At 42.8% G+C, this 15,638-nt stretch overlaps 1 protein-coding gene across 18 annotated transcripts in view; it reads left to right on the forward strand.

Annotated features, from left to right (window-relative positions):
* The window catches only part of CACNA1D (calcium voltage-gated channel subunit alpha1 D), a 299,149-nt gene that overhangs the window by 141,143 nt on the left and 142,368 nt on the right, over positions 1–15,638 (forward strand). For all 18 annotated transcript variants that reach the window (XM_032322272.1, XM_032322306.1, XM_032322264.1 and 15 more), the window contains exons 4-5: positions 2,320–2,459; positions 11,697–11,839. In XM_032322272.1, coding sequence (XP_032178163.1) covers positions 2,320–2,459; positions 11,697–11,839 — 283 coding nt within the window. The remainder of the gene's footprint in view (positions 1–2,319; positions 2,460–11,696; positions 11,840–15,638) is intronic.

Raw genomic sequence — 15,638 nt, forward strand, 5'->3', positions numbered from 1 at the left:
AATTTGAATGTAGTGGGTTGGTGTTTTCAGGGATTTTTGCTTCTGGTTCAAGGAACAGAGTTGTTCTCTCCTTTAAGCCCTCCAAGTTAGTGTCACCTCCTCAGTGAAGCCTTCCAGGATTCCTCCTCCCTAGCCAGAGGCAAAGTTCAAGTCCTTGTCCAGGCTCCCAGGGAATTTGGAGAGTAAATGAGGGAGTCCCAGGAGGTTTGCAGGCTCATGCATGCCCAGAGGGCACGGCTGTGGGGAGGAGAAGGGGGACGTATTCAAGGAAGGTCTTGGCAGCTCCGTGGGGGGGGGGGGGGGGGGCGGTACCTGGGAGGAGCCAGGCTGAGGGCAGGGCCAGTTGGGAGGTCTGGGGAAAGCATGGGTGTGCAGGTTGGAGATGAGTGAGACCATATGGTTGAAGACACGCGGACTCTGTCTAACTCACACCACGAAAGTATTTATTAGACCCTTGGATGGTGTTCAAGGGTCAAAGGGAGCTCTGGAGGGCAGGAAGGGGGTGGCGGGGACCCGGGAGGGAGGAACCAATGACCTGGCTTTTCAGCAAGACCAGAGTGAGGCCAAGAATGGGGGCAAAGGCTGGGGGCCCAGGGGTGGTTGGATGACTGCCCTTGTGGTCGAGAGTGAGGACGTGAGGGACACCCGGGTGGCTCAGGTGGTTGAGTGTCTGCTGTCCACTCAGGTCATGATCCCTGGGTCCTGGGATGGAGACCTGAGTCGGGCTCCCTGCTCAGCGGGGAGCCTGCTTCCCCCTCTGCCTACCCCTCCCTCTGCTTGTACTCCCTCTCTCTCTCTCAAATAAATAAATAAAATCTTTAAAAAAAAAAAAAAGGAGGATGTGGCAGTAGACGGGGGACGGTCGGGCCAGGTGATGGTAGGAGGGTGGCTGAGGCTGTCTTGCAGTCGTCATGTAGCAGAGCAGAGTCGCGGTGGGGAAGGAGGGGACCAGTCCTCCAGCCTTCTCAGAGGGCTCAGGATGCAGCATTGGCCTCTCTACATTCTGTCGTGGGGCATTGGCAGTGTTCATGGTTGGAACAGACTAACCCTCCCTCCCCCACCGACCTCCTGGACTAAACCTTTCGAGGGTAGGGAGGGCCGTGGAGCTTTTTCTAATCCTGGCTCCTGGTGTGGGGTCCATCATATGGAAGAGATGCTCACTCAGTGTTTCCTGAGCCAAATTTATTTGACCTCTCGCACCACGCATCTTCGTAAGTGAATTCCGTGACTTCCATCTTCCTAAGGTATTTGTAATTTTCCTCGGGTCCCACGGGGTAGAATTAATATTTGTGGAGGGCTTTATGGCCCATGTGGAAGAGTTTTAATTGCTGATGGTTTTTCATTGAGTTATTAAGTAGCCTCTTGCCAGGGAGTGCCTCTTATAAAATTAATTGCACACATCCCAGTGGGTCGGTATTTCTATTAAAGCCGAAGCTGCATAAAGAAAACCTTTACAAAAGAGGGAAGGAGTCAACGTTTTTAGACCTGCTGAGGGATGTGTTCTCCGGACCCACAAAGTCGCCTGAGTCGGAATGGGAAGGGTTGTAAGAGTCAGCGAGTCTCCAAGGTCTGGGCAGCCAGATGGGAGCGGCCGTGGGTGGAGGGGCGCTGGCAGGAGGGGAGGGCGCAGAGATGGAGCCTGGGCTCCGTGGGAGGGTGTGTGGCGACCACTGACCACTCGATGGTGTCAGCTGGGGAAGACCGCATGTCAGTACTCAGACGGGAGGGTTCCCATCCTGAATTTGCTCCCCTTCTGTGCCGGTGAGAAGAATGAGGTCCAGAGGAGAGGAGGGACTTGCCGAGGTCACCTTGCTGCTCTGTGACAATGAGGACCCTGACTTCGAAATCGGGCATAAACCCAAAAGGAAGAGAGAGGGTCACAGCAGCCGCATCTTCCTTTCTTCCAAAGGACATTCTGTTCAAAGCTGCTGTAGGAATCTTGTTGCCCCCTTGTGCTTTTTTGGGCCTGACTTGGCAATCTCAGGAGGAAAACATGCCACGTTTTGCTAATGTGTGCAAATAACAAACATGCCCCTTCTGTCCCCGGCAGACTCATTGCACACGCATCAGGGCAGGTGGCAAAATGCAGTCGTGCAGCCTGGAATGAAAAGTGCTTTACACTTAGCGGCTTATGAGAAATTCAGTGTTAGAATTAAAATGCATTCCTGGCACAGGTGCTGTGTTAATGGTGCCATTTCTCATAATAAAACTTTGCTTGGAGAAAAATGCCTATATCTCAGAGATATTGATTCTAATTCCTGTTTCTTTTTCTTCTTCTCCCTCATCTCCCCCCCCCCTCCTTTTTGTTTCTCTTCACAGGAAAAAGTAGAATATGCCTTCCTGATTATTTTTACAGTCGAGACCTTTTTGAAGATTATAGCGTATGGATTATTGCTACATCCTAATGCTTATGTTAGGAATGGATGGAATTTACTGGATTTTGTTATAGTAATAGTAGGGTAAGTCCCTTTTGTTTTGGGGGAATGTTTGGAAGATGGGAGGCAGGGAGTAATGGAAAGCCACAGTGTCTTAAGGGGACATCGTTGCTCAGCACTTGAGGCCAAAACTTTCAGGAGGGTTTTGAAGATGAGCAATGCTGCTATCAGTCTCTGGGTTCGAATCCCCTCATTGCTTTTACTTCCTTTCCAGTAACACGTGTAGAAGGAGGTTGAAGCTCCCAATGTAAGAGGGGTCATTTTCCAGAGGACTTGGGTTTTCACAAATAGGCCAACCCTGCTTGTGGCTAGAGTCAAATGAGTAGAACTCTTAACACTTAGCACCTGGTAAATAAAAAACAAACAAACAAACAAAAAACCCAAACCAGTAAAATAGTAATAAACCCTTCAGAGCAGCAAGGTACTCTGCTATTTAACAGCTCTGAGCAAAGCTATTAATTTTTTTGGCTGACTTAGGGGAAAAACTTTGGCATGCTACTGTCCCATTTTAAATAAAATAGCAAGTGTCTGAATAATGTCAGGTATCTGGCATGAAATGAAATAAATCAGAAAATGCAGAGAAGCAGGCATTCTCCAGAAATTGTGTCACAGGAAGGAGAGACCAACAGTTTAGTTATAGTAGAGTGTTTCAAAAAACATAAAACAAAAAACAGTGGGCTGTGTTGTGTGATTCTGGTCCTGCCACACCTGGAAATTTTGCCAGTGAGAGAAAAAGAATGAATCTGCATCAGAGGAGTTTTGGGTCTTTGGACCAAAGACCCACATAAGGAAAGATGATCTATCCCTTTGCTGAGTCTTCGTTACCCAACTGTAAAGTGTGTTGCTCCTGAACTTGTATGTGGTCCTACAGAAAGAGGTTGTTAATCTCTTTGTGTTCATCTCCATAACTTTGGTCAACTTCCTTTTGAAGTTGAGCAACGTAATTTTTCTTACTTTTTAAAAATCATGTATCCTTTAGATTTTCATGGGAGACTAATATAGCTGGATGTTAGAGTGGGATCAATTTTGAACCTGCCCTTTCAAACCTAAGGAAATTCAAATGGGATCCAAAATGGTGGCCCAGTGAAATAATTAGACTCAAGGGGGAAAAGTCCGCTTTTGTAAAAACCATCATAGGGCATGGCACCTAAGGTATTAGTGCAAAGGTAGTGCAGCTGAAATGAACAGGTAGTAGGTATGTACCATACCTTCCTGTATTTGCTGACATCTAATATGGAATGGCAAGCAGGAGTCTTGCAGGTCTCTTGGTTCTGGAACAATCTTGATGTGCCTCTCCTGAGCCTAGACTTTGTGGTCAGCTACAGGATGGAGATGCTTAGCTCCATTTCTTTTGTCCTTACCCTACAATCACCTCAGCTTTCTACCTTGAGCTATTTTTCAGACTCTAGTAGAATGCAAAGACAGGGACCCAAACAGAGGGTGGTGGTCTCACTGCACTGAGAAGACTGAGACAAGAGTCCAGGAAGGCCAATGGGGGTTGAAATTTGATGGGCATGGGATGGGAGGGAGGGGGCGCTTGTCAGAGAAAGAGCTCCATAAATATGCCTTGGGGTCCTCTTGAACTTTGCCTGAAGAATAATCTATCCTTACAGGGGGTAATAATCCGTGAGGCTAGTGAAATACTACTACTAGGAGAAAAGAAAAAGAGAGCTGGAGACTATTGGCTGAACAATAATTATAAGTCCCCTAGGTCTGAGAGATGTTTGAGTTATGACCAACCAGAATGGAAAGGCCTGGACTATCAGTAGAGATCCCAGAAGGGCCATTAGTAGTAGGGCTAAACTAACTCTAGGGTAAGGGTTGGTAAACTATGGCCAATGGGCCAAATTTAGCCTGCCACAAATTTTTGTAAATAAAGTTGTACTGTAACATGGTCACATGCATTTGTTTACATAGTTGAGTAGTTGAGGTCCACAAAACATGAACTATTTACTATCTGTTTTGTCAACTCCTGCTAGAAAGTAAAGATCACGTGAATCCCATGCTAACAATGTTTGAAAAGGAGCAAAATGATATGAAAAGCAAACTGCCTGACAAAACAAACAAACAAAACAACTCAACACTTTTTAAAGGAATAAAACAAAATCCAGACACTTAATAAGTGTCCAGCATCCAGTCAAACCTTATAGCCATTAATTAAGACATATGACCCATAAGTAGGAGGAAATTCCAGCTATAGAGACAGACCTAGAAATGACAGAGATGGTGGAATTAGTAGATAATTACTTTAAAAGACTTAAAAATAGCTATTTTGGGAAAATATGACCACAGTGAGAAAAGAAGGGACAATATAAGAAAGAACCACATGGGACTTTGAGAGTTGAAAAATTTTCCTGGACTGGCTTAATAGGAAATTAGACACAACAGAAGAAAAAAAAAAATTAAGGAACTTGAAGACCTAGCAGTAACATAAAGAATAATGATGGAGAAAAACTGAACACCACCTTGGTGATCGGCAAGGTAATATCAAGTGGCCTAACATACATATATTTGGGATTCCCAGAAGAGAGGGGTTAGAGGGGAGTCAGAAAAAAATATTCGAAGAAATGACTCCATATTTTCTTAATGTGATGAGCAATACAGATTCACAGATTTAGAGCTCAACAAAGCTCAAGCAAAGTAAACATGGAGAAAGCTACATCAAAATACACCATAATCATAATGAAATTGCTCAAAACCAAGGATAAAGAGAAAATCTGAAAAATAATCAGAGAAAAAGACATTCCTGGACTTTTCATCAGCATTACAGAAGCCAGAAGACAGTAGAGAGAGATCTTTAAAGTGCTAGGGAAAATGTCAACCTAGAATTCTTACTTAGTGAAAATCGCTTTCATAATTGAAGTAAAAAGACTTTCTCAGACAAACCAAAGCTGAGGATTCACCTCCAGTAAACCTTTACCTCAACAAATGTTAAAAGCATTTCTTCACACTGAAGGAAAATGAAATTAAAAAAAAAAAAAAAGAAAAAAAAGAATTCCAGGAAGGGTAAATGAATGGGTAAATATAAAAACATTTTTTCCCTCATTTTAAAATCTTCTTAAAAATAATTGATTATTTAAAGCCCAAGCCCAAGTAGTAACATTGTATTTTTCATAGCTTCTATGAATGTATAATACATGACAATAATAGTACAAAGGACAGAAAGAAGGAAATAGCTATATACTATTGAAAAGAGCTTGTACAGCTGGTGGTAAATATGATAAAATATTATTTGAAAGTAGATGGTAATAAGTTAGATATGATGATGTAAACCCTAGAGCACAGGCCAGCAAATCTCAGCCCATAGACCAAATATGGTTTATTACATTTTTTTATTTTTCACTTTGACAAAGTATTTTCCTGTCTGCTTGGGAAGATAATTTTATCAGAAGCCAGTCACACTCACTCATGTTTGTGGCTATTTGGTGTTAGGATGGCAAAACTGAATAGTTGTGACAGTGACCCTATGGCCTACAAGTCCTAAAATAGTTACTATCTGACAGTCCACAGAAGACTTTTGCTAATATTTGCCATAGAGGAGGCACTAGAAAAATAAAGAGGATAGTTAATAAGCCTGTGTTGGAGATTAAATAGAATTTTTAAATGCTCAGTAATTTTAAAAAGGGATGTAGAAAAAAGGAACAATGGACAGGGCAAACAGAAAACAAACAGCAAGGTAATAGATATAAGCCCACCTAAATCTTTATTAGAATAGGGAGTTTATCAGATTTTACACATTAAAAACCCAGACCCAACTCTATAGTAGCTACAAGAAACCTAACTTATAAAGACACAAAGAATTTGAAAGTAAAAAGGCAGGAAAAAATATATATCATGTGAAAACTAATCTAAAGAAAGGTAGAGTGGCAATATTAGTCCAAAAAAGTAGAGTTCAGAACAAGGAATATTATCAAGGATATAAATATTTCCTAGTGATGAAAGAATTCTTTCATGAAGAAGATGTAATAATTATATAATATTATATATTAATTATATAATTATATATAATTATATTATATAATATATTTAATATAATTATATAATTATACAACAATTAATGTTATATTAATTTAATATAATATATATTAAATTAATTATATTAATTTTATATAATTATATAATATATAATTATATACATAATATATTAATTAGTTATATGTAATTTTTGTATCAAGTGTGTAATTATAATTATATGTAATATGTAAATATCATAATTATTTATATATAATATATAAAAATACAATTATATATATACATTATATATATTATACATTATATATATTATATATAATATATATAATTAATATACAGAACTTCAGAATACACCAAGCTTCAAAATACACCAAGAAACCTGGAAAGAACTGAAGAAAAGAATGGACAAATCTATTATTGTAGTTGTACATTTCAATACTTCTCTCATGAGTATTGATAGAACATCTAGAAAGAAAATCACCAAGTATATAGGGTATTTGTCGGGACCAGCACATTCTTTTCTCATGCACATGTAGCATTGACCAAGAACTATTCTGGGTCATAAAATAAGTTTTAGTGAATTTAAGAGTATTAAAGTCATCAAAATTATGAATTCTGAATGAATTTAGCAATGTTTCTGGATAGAAGATCAGTGTTAGAACATGTGAATTTCTATATGCTAGTCATGAACAATTGGGAAATGAAATTTTAAAGACATTATTTACTATAGCATCAAAAAGCATAAATATTTAAAGATAAATAGCACACCAAAAATGACTAAACTTTGCTGAGAGCAATTAAAGAATACCTAAGTAAATGGAATGATGTACCATGTTCATGGATTGGACGGCTCAGTTATTCTTAGGATATCAGTGCTTCTCAAACTGAGCTATAGATTGAATCCTAATCTAAATCCCAGCAAGATTGCTGTAGATATTGACAGTTTATTCAAAAACTTATATGGAGGGCACCTGGCTGGCTCAGAGGGTTAATGCCTCTGCCTTCAGCTCAGGTCATGATCTCAGGGTCCTGGGATGGAGCCCTGCATCGGGCTCTCTGCTCAGCAGGGCGCCTGCTCCCCCCCGCCGCCTACTTGTGATCTCTGTCAAATAAATAAATAAAATCTTAAAAAAAAAAACTTATATGGAAATTAGGCTGTATATTAGCTGAAGAAATATTTAAGAACAAAGCTGGAGCCTGATCTTAAGGCTTACTATAAAGCTACAGTAGTCAAGACTACTGTATGATGTTGGCATAAGAAGTAGACTTAAAGATCATTGGAACATAATTAGGGATTCTAGAACTAGACCTATATGTATATAATCAATTTATTTTAGACAAAGTTGCCTTGTTTTAAGTGGGTTGAATTTGTTTCAGTGAGTTGAATTATAAGTTACAGTACTAAATTGCAGTCCATTTTTAACAAATTGTACTGGAACAACTATTTATCCATATGAAAAAAAAAGAGGATCTTTATTCTTACCTTATAATATACACAAATATTGCCTTAAAATGGATCATAGAACTTTGTGTGAAAGCTGAAACTATATAATGTCTAGGGGAAGAGCTTTATGATCTTGGGAAAGGCAGAGCTGGTTTTTTTTGTTGTTGTTGTTGTTTTTTTAAGGATCCAAAAAGCACCAGCCATAAAAGAAATAATTGAAATTTTGGAGCTTACCAAAATTTAAAATTTTTCTTCAAAAGATAGTGTAAAGAAAATTAAAAATTAAGGCAAAGGTTAGGAAAAATATTCACAATACGGATAAATGACAAAGGACTTGTATTCAGAATATATGAAGAATTCTTATTACCCCTTAGTAAGAAGACAACCTAGTATATAAATGGACAAAAGATTCAAACAGATCTTCACAAAAGAGGATATGTAAATGGTTAACAGGCACCTGAAAAGATGTTCAACATCATTAGAAATTAGAGAAGTGAAAATTAAAATCCCAGTGATATATTACATACCCACTAGCATTACTAAATATGGAAAGACTGACAGTACTAAATCTTAGCCAAGATATGGAGCAACTGGAACTCTCATACACTGCTTGTAGAAACAAAAAATGGTGTAGTCACTTTGGAAGAGTTTGCCAGCTTCTTACCCTGTTAATCATACTCTAACCACAGGACCATATTACTCTTAGTTACTTACCAAGATAAATGAAAACACATGCTCACAGAGAGTTTATTCATAATGGAGAAAAACTGGAAATGACCCAGATATCACCTAACAGGTGAATGGATAGATTCATTGTGGCATATTCATACAATGGAATATCCCAACAATAAAAAGAAATGAACTGTGGATAGATGTAACAACTTTGAGAAGTCTCAAAAATGTGGTGAGCAAAAGAAGTTAAAAGAAGAACTTGTGTTGTATGATTTCATTTGTTAAAGATTCTGGAAAAGCCAAAAAACAACCCATAGTGATAGACAGCCAGTCAGTGGATACCAAAGGCTGAGCCGAGAGGGAGGTAATTGCACAGAGCTATTAAAGAACTATGGGAGATGGTGCAAATGTTCTCGATCTTGACTGTGGTGTTTGCACTTGGACTTCTACATTTGTTAAAATGCCTCTCTTTGTACATTTTAAATAGATATATTTTATCATATATAAGTTGAGCTGTAATAAGGTTGACTTAAAAAGTGAAAAAATCACCTAGGAAACGAAAATAGGAATGGACTCATTGGCCTTTCTCATTAAATATGAAGAACTTGAGAAGATTATTTTTTTAATCCAAAATATGCACTAAATTATAGTCAAAGAGCGGAAGAAAAATTTAAAAAAGAAAAGTTATTAGGCCTTCATGTGAATCAAATTTCTACTCACTAAAGTTTCCAACTGCAGGCTGTATCTCAATCCAATGGATTTTCCATTCCAAGCCAAGTGACCTATTGCTTTTGTCAAGATTCCCAATAACAGAGACATTAAGGAAGTAACTGATACTTCTGAAATGTTAACGGTAATATTGTGACCACATGAGGACTCAATGTATCTACCAGAGCTGATAGTGTTCCCTGCATAGGAAAGTGTACTCCACTCACTTCATGTTTCAGTCAACATACATTTCAGGCTCACCACTTCAACTTTTGTGAAGAAGAACATGGGGCGCTCATGCTAGGGCTTCCAACTTGAGTCCGTTTAAGTAGCTCCTTGCCTTTTTCCTCTGCATTGGGGTAAACTTTATAAGATTCTAGGATCAAATACTTTCTCTTCATGTCCTGAACTCTCCAGGTGTGTGGTCCTTTTTCTTGTTGGGGGTGGTGGGCCTGAGTGGTGAAGGGAGTAGAATCACAGAATGTTAGACTGGGAAGGGCAGGGCTCTGGATCCTTTCATCCAGTTTTCTCCTTTTGCAGAGGGGGAAACTGAGGCCTAGAGGAGGAGAGGAACTTTCCTAAAGCCTCCTAACTCTTAGGAATGGAAGCCAGCCCCAGCCCCTTCCACCTCTGGCTATCTGGAGAAGGCTACCAGCTTCCCTCTCTGGCTCAGGTTCCTCTGTAATGGGAGAGAGACATCATTCACCTGTTTTCAAGGGCATTGCTGAAGAACAAAGGGGTAAAAGGACCATGAAGTGCGCACTGTAAAACACAGACACTTGAAAGTGATCTTCATTCACCACCTGCATAAATTACTTTCCTAACCCTTTGGGATGAAAATTCCTGTGGCTGCCACATTTCAGAAGAGTTTGAGGTTTTTCTTTCTTCCTTGTTCTTTGTTTTTGTGAAGCTATGAACTTGTTTTGGAGGGGAGACTTTTAACTGAAGCCTTGCTGCAGGGGTTTACAGTAATTAAAAAAAAAAAAAAAGATTCTAATGAGAGAAACCGGTCATAAATTTGATCTGTTTCCCCAGTCATAACTAGAGAGAGCCCACCATCTGAAGGTCTGAAAGGATAGAGGTTTGATTTATCCCTCCCCGCGGGTGCCACCCCCTCTGCCCCCACCTAGGTTCACTGCTAATTGCTAGAGTGTTGTTAAAACACATGGCTGGTCTTTAAGGGCCCCAGAATGATAGGACTATGCCTGATCAGGACTGTAATCAGACCACCCTGTATTTTATGGACTTCGTGTCTTGGCGGTCCAGAGGAATGCCAGTGAGGGCAGAGTTTCTGCTTCAGCTCCTAATTAAACTTCAGAAACCTTTTCTTTGTTGCTGGGCCAGTCATCCCCACAATCTGATTGGCCAGAGTTGATTCTATTTGAAATGGGCAAATTTAGATTTATTCTGAAAAACAAGCAATAATTCCAAAGAGTAAATGTTTATTTGAAAGAGCAAAAGTAACTGTCAAGTGAGCAGATTGTCTGAAGATAGCTTTATCCAAAAAACCTTTGGAGAGTAGGAAAAAATGTGTCGTGGCTGCCAGATACAATATTAGACACATTTCAAAAGAGAAAATGATGATATTAATCCCTTACCTTGGGTTACTGCTTTTGGCCTTTGCAGAACTCCTCAGTATCTGTGATTTATATCACTCCTTGAACATCCCTGTGTGGGTAGAGGGCTGTGTGTGTGTGTGTGTGTGTGAGAGAGAGAGAGAGAGGCTGTACCAGAAATGGTGTAACACATTGATTAAGATTTGAGACTTTGAAGTCAATGTTCACTCACCCATTGATTTACTCCTCAGATATTTCTCGAGCATCTTCTGTGTTGAGTTCTAGGCACTAGGCTTGAACAGACTAAACAGCAAATGAACTACACAGACTAAAAGTCCCTGCTCTCATGGGACCTGGCTCCTGAGAGGGCCAACCCATCTGGATTGATACATTAGTTCTACACTAATAGTGTGGCCGTGGGCAAGTTACTTGTTCTCATCAAGTGTGTTTCCTCACATGTAGATAATAAGAATCTCTACTGCATCATACTTTCTAAGGACTGGGATGGTCCATGTAAAGTGTTCGGCACATAGCGAATGTGTGTATGGAAGGTGGCCGCCATGTTGGTTTTCCTGGCGACTTCTGTTCCAGGGAATCCACCTATGGTGATTGGCTCCCTGGTGAGTCTCCTCTTCATTGGGACCGGACTTGCTCAGGGATGCTCTGTTGGCAGGAAAACAGCTGAGATTGGTCCTTGTCCTTGGTCGTGTCAGAGGTGGGGGTGGCTTTTGGGATTCACAGCCTGATTTGTGCCTTTGTCCTGCTTCCCCTTTGCATAGGCAGCAGCCCCACAGAATTAGTCCTTGTGCAGAAATAACTACTATTATCCTCCTGGGTTCCTTCCCTGGGTGACAGCCTCTAATGTTTCTTCCTTTCTTCTTTTTTTTTTTTTTTTTTTTTTTTTTTCAGATTGTTTAGTGTAATTCTGGAACAATTAACCAAAGAAACAGAAGGCGGTAACCACTCCAGTGGCAAGTCAGGAGGCTTCGACGTCAAAGCCCTCCGCGCCTTTCGGGTGTTACGACCACTTCGACTAGTATCAGGAGTGCCCAGTAAGCACGTCTTGTTTCCTAAAGCCAGGAGTTGGTTGACTTGGTTATTCTTCTGGGTGGGGCTCGGGATCCGGGAGCGGAGGGCTGTCAGGTGAGTTGCCAAGGGCCACCCAGACGACCCCGGAGGACTTCACGGCTCATAGCACGCTTCTGCTTGTGTGGTCCCTTCGGACCCTGTGAGGGCGCTGGGAGTGATTGTCGTCTTCCCGATTTTGTGGGAGAATCTCCTCTTATAGAGACACTGAGCGAGCGGTGACACAAGGCCTTGAGGCCAGGCCTCCTGATTCCAAGCTACTTTCCCTTCTTGGACACCTCGCGGCCACCACCGCCTCCTGCTCCCAGGCCGGCCCCTCTGAAAGTGGTGGCTTATGCAGAGACACCGAGTGAGGGGGTTGGAGGGCTCCCAACAGACTGGCTTTTTTCAGCGTGAGCAGCAACAGGGGGCTGGACTCCTGGAACATCTGCTTAGCATGTCTGGCTCTGGGGGAAGAGGTGGATGCCTCCGGGTCCTCCCTGCATGTTAGGGGAGGGTTGGACCTGCTTGCATGTGGTTTGGAGGACCGAATGAGATGATGCAGGGAGAGCCCCCATAGCACCATGTCTGAAGAATAGAGGTGGCCCTTCATGGTGAGGGATGCTGTTTTCCTCCACGAGGCTGTAATACTTCTCTGTGCCAGACCCTAGTTTGCTTTTGGCTTCAGACATCTGGGCCAGGTTGAGTGCTGCCCAAGCTGGGACAGAAGCTGTCTGTGCTCTGGCCTGTAGCTTTAAGGTGCTTCTGTTCCCCTAAGGACCATGGAGTGTGCTTCACTGGCCTCTGTCCCTGATGGGACAGCCCTGGTGGGGACTTGAGGGTAGAAATCTTAGCACCTCTCCAAGGGCTGTGGTGACAGCTGCCTCCTCCAGCTGGAGGAAAGATACGGGACCATAGGGTGTGCCTGTTTTCACGACTCATAAAGCCATCAAAAGAGCACAGATCATGTTGTTTTCGCCTCTCCAGAAGTTCTTCATGAAATTTTATTAAACCTGTTGGCACTCGGGACACACCAAAAATTCTCTGGAAAAAAAAAAAAAAAAGGTTTCCAAATTTAACATTTTAAAATGTAGGAAGTGGTGTTTTATGTGTACTTGTTTTTCCAGATGGTTCATTTATTTTCATTGAAAAAGATCAGCACAAGTCAAAACCACAGAGCTGTCTGGAAGCAATTGAGAAAAATAGAAATACCTTGGAAATGACTGGTTTTGTTATGTGGAACATGATGAAATGCGAAGTCCAACGCGCAAGCCTGTTCTTTCACATTTAATTGTTATAGCCTAATCTAATGTCAAAGTAACCACGACAGCCTTTGTCTCCCCCGCCCCCCAAGAGCAAAGGACAGCCTGTTTACGGCGCCTGTTGTAAGGGCTGAGCGGGTACTGTGGCTTCGTACGTGCAGGTCTGGTCGGGGAAGCTTCCTGAACTCACAGATCATTGCGATGGCTTCCCTGTTGCGTGAGGTTTTCTCGAAATGGCTAGTTTAGGGTGCTCTTCGGAACAGGTTTTTTTGTTTTTTTGTTTTTAATTAAGGTTTTATTTATTTATTTGACAGAGATCACAAGCAGGCAGAGAGGGAGGCAGAGAGAGAGAGAGAGAAGGAAGCAGGCTCCCTGCTGAGCCGAGAGCCCGATGCGGGGCTCAATCCCAGGAGAGATCTTGAGATCATGACCTGAGCCGAAGGCAGAGGCTTAACCCACTGAGCCACCCAGGCGCCCCCAGAACAGGTTTTAAACCAATTGCTTCCTTTTCTTCCTTGTACCGTGGTGGAGCTCTCTCGCATCACACGCTCCCAGAGGTCAGCAGGGAGAAATGGGGACCTGAGTCCGGTTGAGGACTTTTCAGCCCAGTTATTAATTCCCCTCGTAGAGAACACCCACGTCTCTCATCAGCCCCAACTGGGCCAGGGGTTCTGGGTCATGATGTTTTCCGTGCTGGTTGGCAACTGGGGTCTAGTGATGTATTATTAAGAACGCTGAAATTGTTAAAAATGCCAGGGAAGGTGTGACAGTTTACACTTAAACCTGGGAATCGTCTTGTGCCTTCCCCAGAGCATTCAGACTTCCGTAGAAGACACGATTCTGGGTGGGTCTGTGAATACATATTCATTCGTTGGGAGGTAACTGTGTATCGTAAAAGAGAGTGCCCCAGACGTTTGTGGAGTTCTTAACCACCCACACTCAGATGATGAATATGTACTGGAGTCCTGGACCATCAGATGGGAAAGAACCCTACAGACCTTCCGTGGGCATCATCTCTTAGACGAGGAAGCCAAGGGCTGTGGAGGGCTAGCAGCTGGTGCAGATTCTCACAGCCAGTGGCGGGCCGAGTGAGGACAGACACATGCTGTCCTGGTTCCTGGCCTAGTGGTCTTTCCCTTCCACACCACCGTCTCTGGAGCTAGAGTCCCTGGAGCTCTACTGTCCACGCTGAAAACGCACCAAGGAGCCTAATGTCAGGAAAGTCTACACCTCCACATTAAGATAAACCCCGTTAGCTCATAAATTTGGCCAATCTGAAATACAGTAGATACAATGAATGAAGGAACATGTTCATCAAACACACAGCGCACTACCATGGAATTTCCAAAGAATTTAGAATGAATACTAGAAGAGAAATCACCAAATGGGGATTTTTGAATGGCCCATCCTTGTCTTGAAACACAAAACCAAAACAACCTGAGTACATTAGAGCAGTTACTTCTTTTCCTCTAATGCCTGATACAAAAGGGGAAAATGTCAAAAACCATCCTTGGAATCTTTTTCTTTTTTTTTTTTTTTTTCCCCTAAAACCAATTGAACGTTTAAATATCTGAAGGTGATACGTAGGATTTGGGTAGTAATGAGGGTCTTGGTAAGACGGGCTCTTCCTCAGTCTGAAACCTCTTCCCGGTTTTCCCTCCCCACCCCCTCCCTGTCTTTCCATGAGCTTGCCATCACCGTCGGCTCTCGTCACTGTAGTCCGTGACTCTTCTCTTGGCTCGGTGTGCTCTGACTTCTTTCTTACTCCTAGTGTCTCGCTGCTCACACGCCTTCCTTCTTTGAGTATGTGTTGGGGGAATGAGAAGATCCTGTAGAAGAGTGGTGTGAAGGAGGAGAGATGGCAGGGAGCGAGAAGGGAAGTCGGGAGGACGGGAGAGCAGGAACGGCGCAGAGCCGCAGCTGCGCTCCCCGGCTGGGGGGAGAGCGTGGATGCTCCACCAGGAGTCCGCAAGCCTGGCCGCGCTGCGGGTTCCGGTTTCTTTGCGACCCTCGGTCTGCAGCCTCTGCCCACCTGCTTCTCACCTCAGTGTTGCCTCGCCGACCCTCTCTGCACGGTCTTACTCCTAACATCCCTCCCTGTGGCCCTGAGTGTTGCTCTTTACAGCACTTCTGGGTGTCCGTGCTCCAACCTTGGCTCTCCAGTCTACATCCCAGCTGCGCGACACCTCCCTCTTGATGCTGGGCCCGTGATCAGACTGGCCTGGTACAGAGCGGCTCTTGTCTCTCTTCCCTCCCTTGTTCCATGGGGAGCCTCCTTCGGACAGGCTTGTTTGGGTTAGGCACGGGGTTTTGCTGATGGGACTCAAATCCAGCCTTGTAATCCGAATTTAATACCCAGAGCTACCTTCCTGCAGTCTGCTTTTCTTTCCTGATCTTCTCTGCACCGTGTGACCACCAACCAAGGCTCATGGGCACCCGGTCTGCAGTGCCTAGCTCACCTCCGTGCTTCTGGTACTCTTGCCTCTGGCTGGAGTGGCCCCTCTCCCAGGCCCACCTGTGCAAA

Source organism: Mustela erminea, chromosome 1 (genome assembly GCF_009829155.1).
Source record: "Mustela erminea isolate mMusErm1 chromosome 1, mMusErm1.Pri, whole genome shotgun sequence".
In the NCBI taxonomy this organism is placed as follows: Eukaryota; Metazoa; Chordata; class Mammalia; order Carnivora; family Mustelidae; genus Mustela; species Mustela erminea.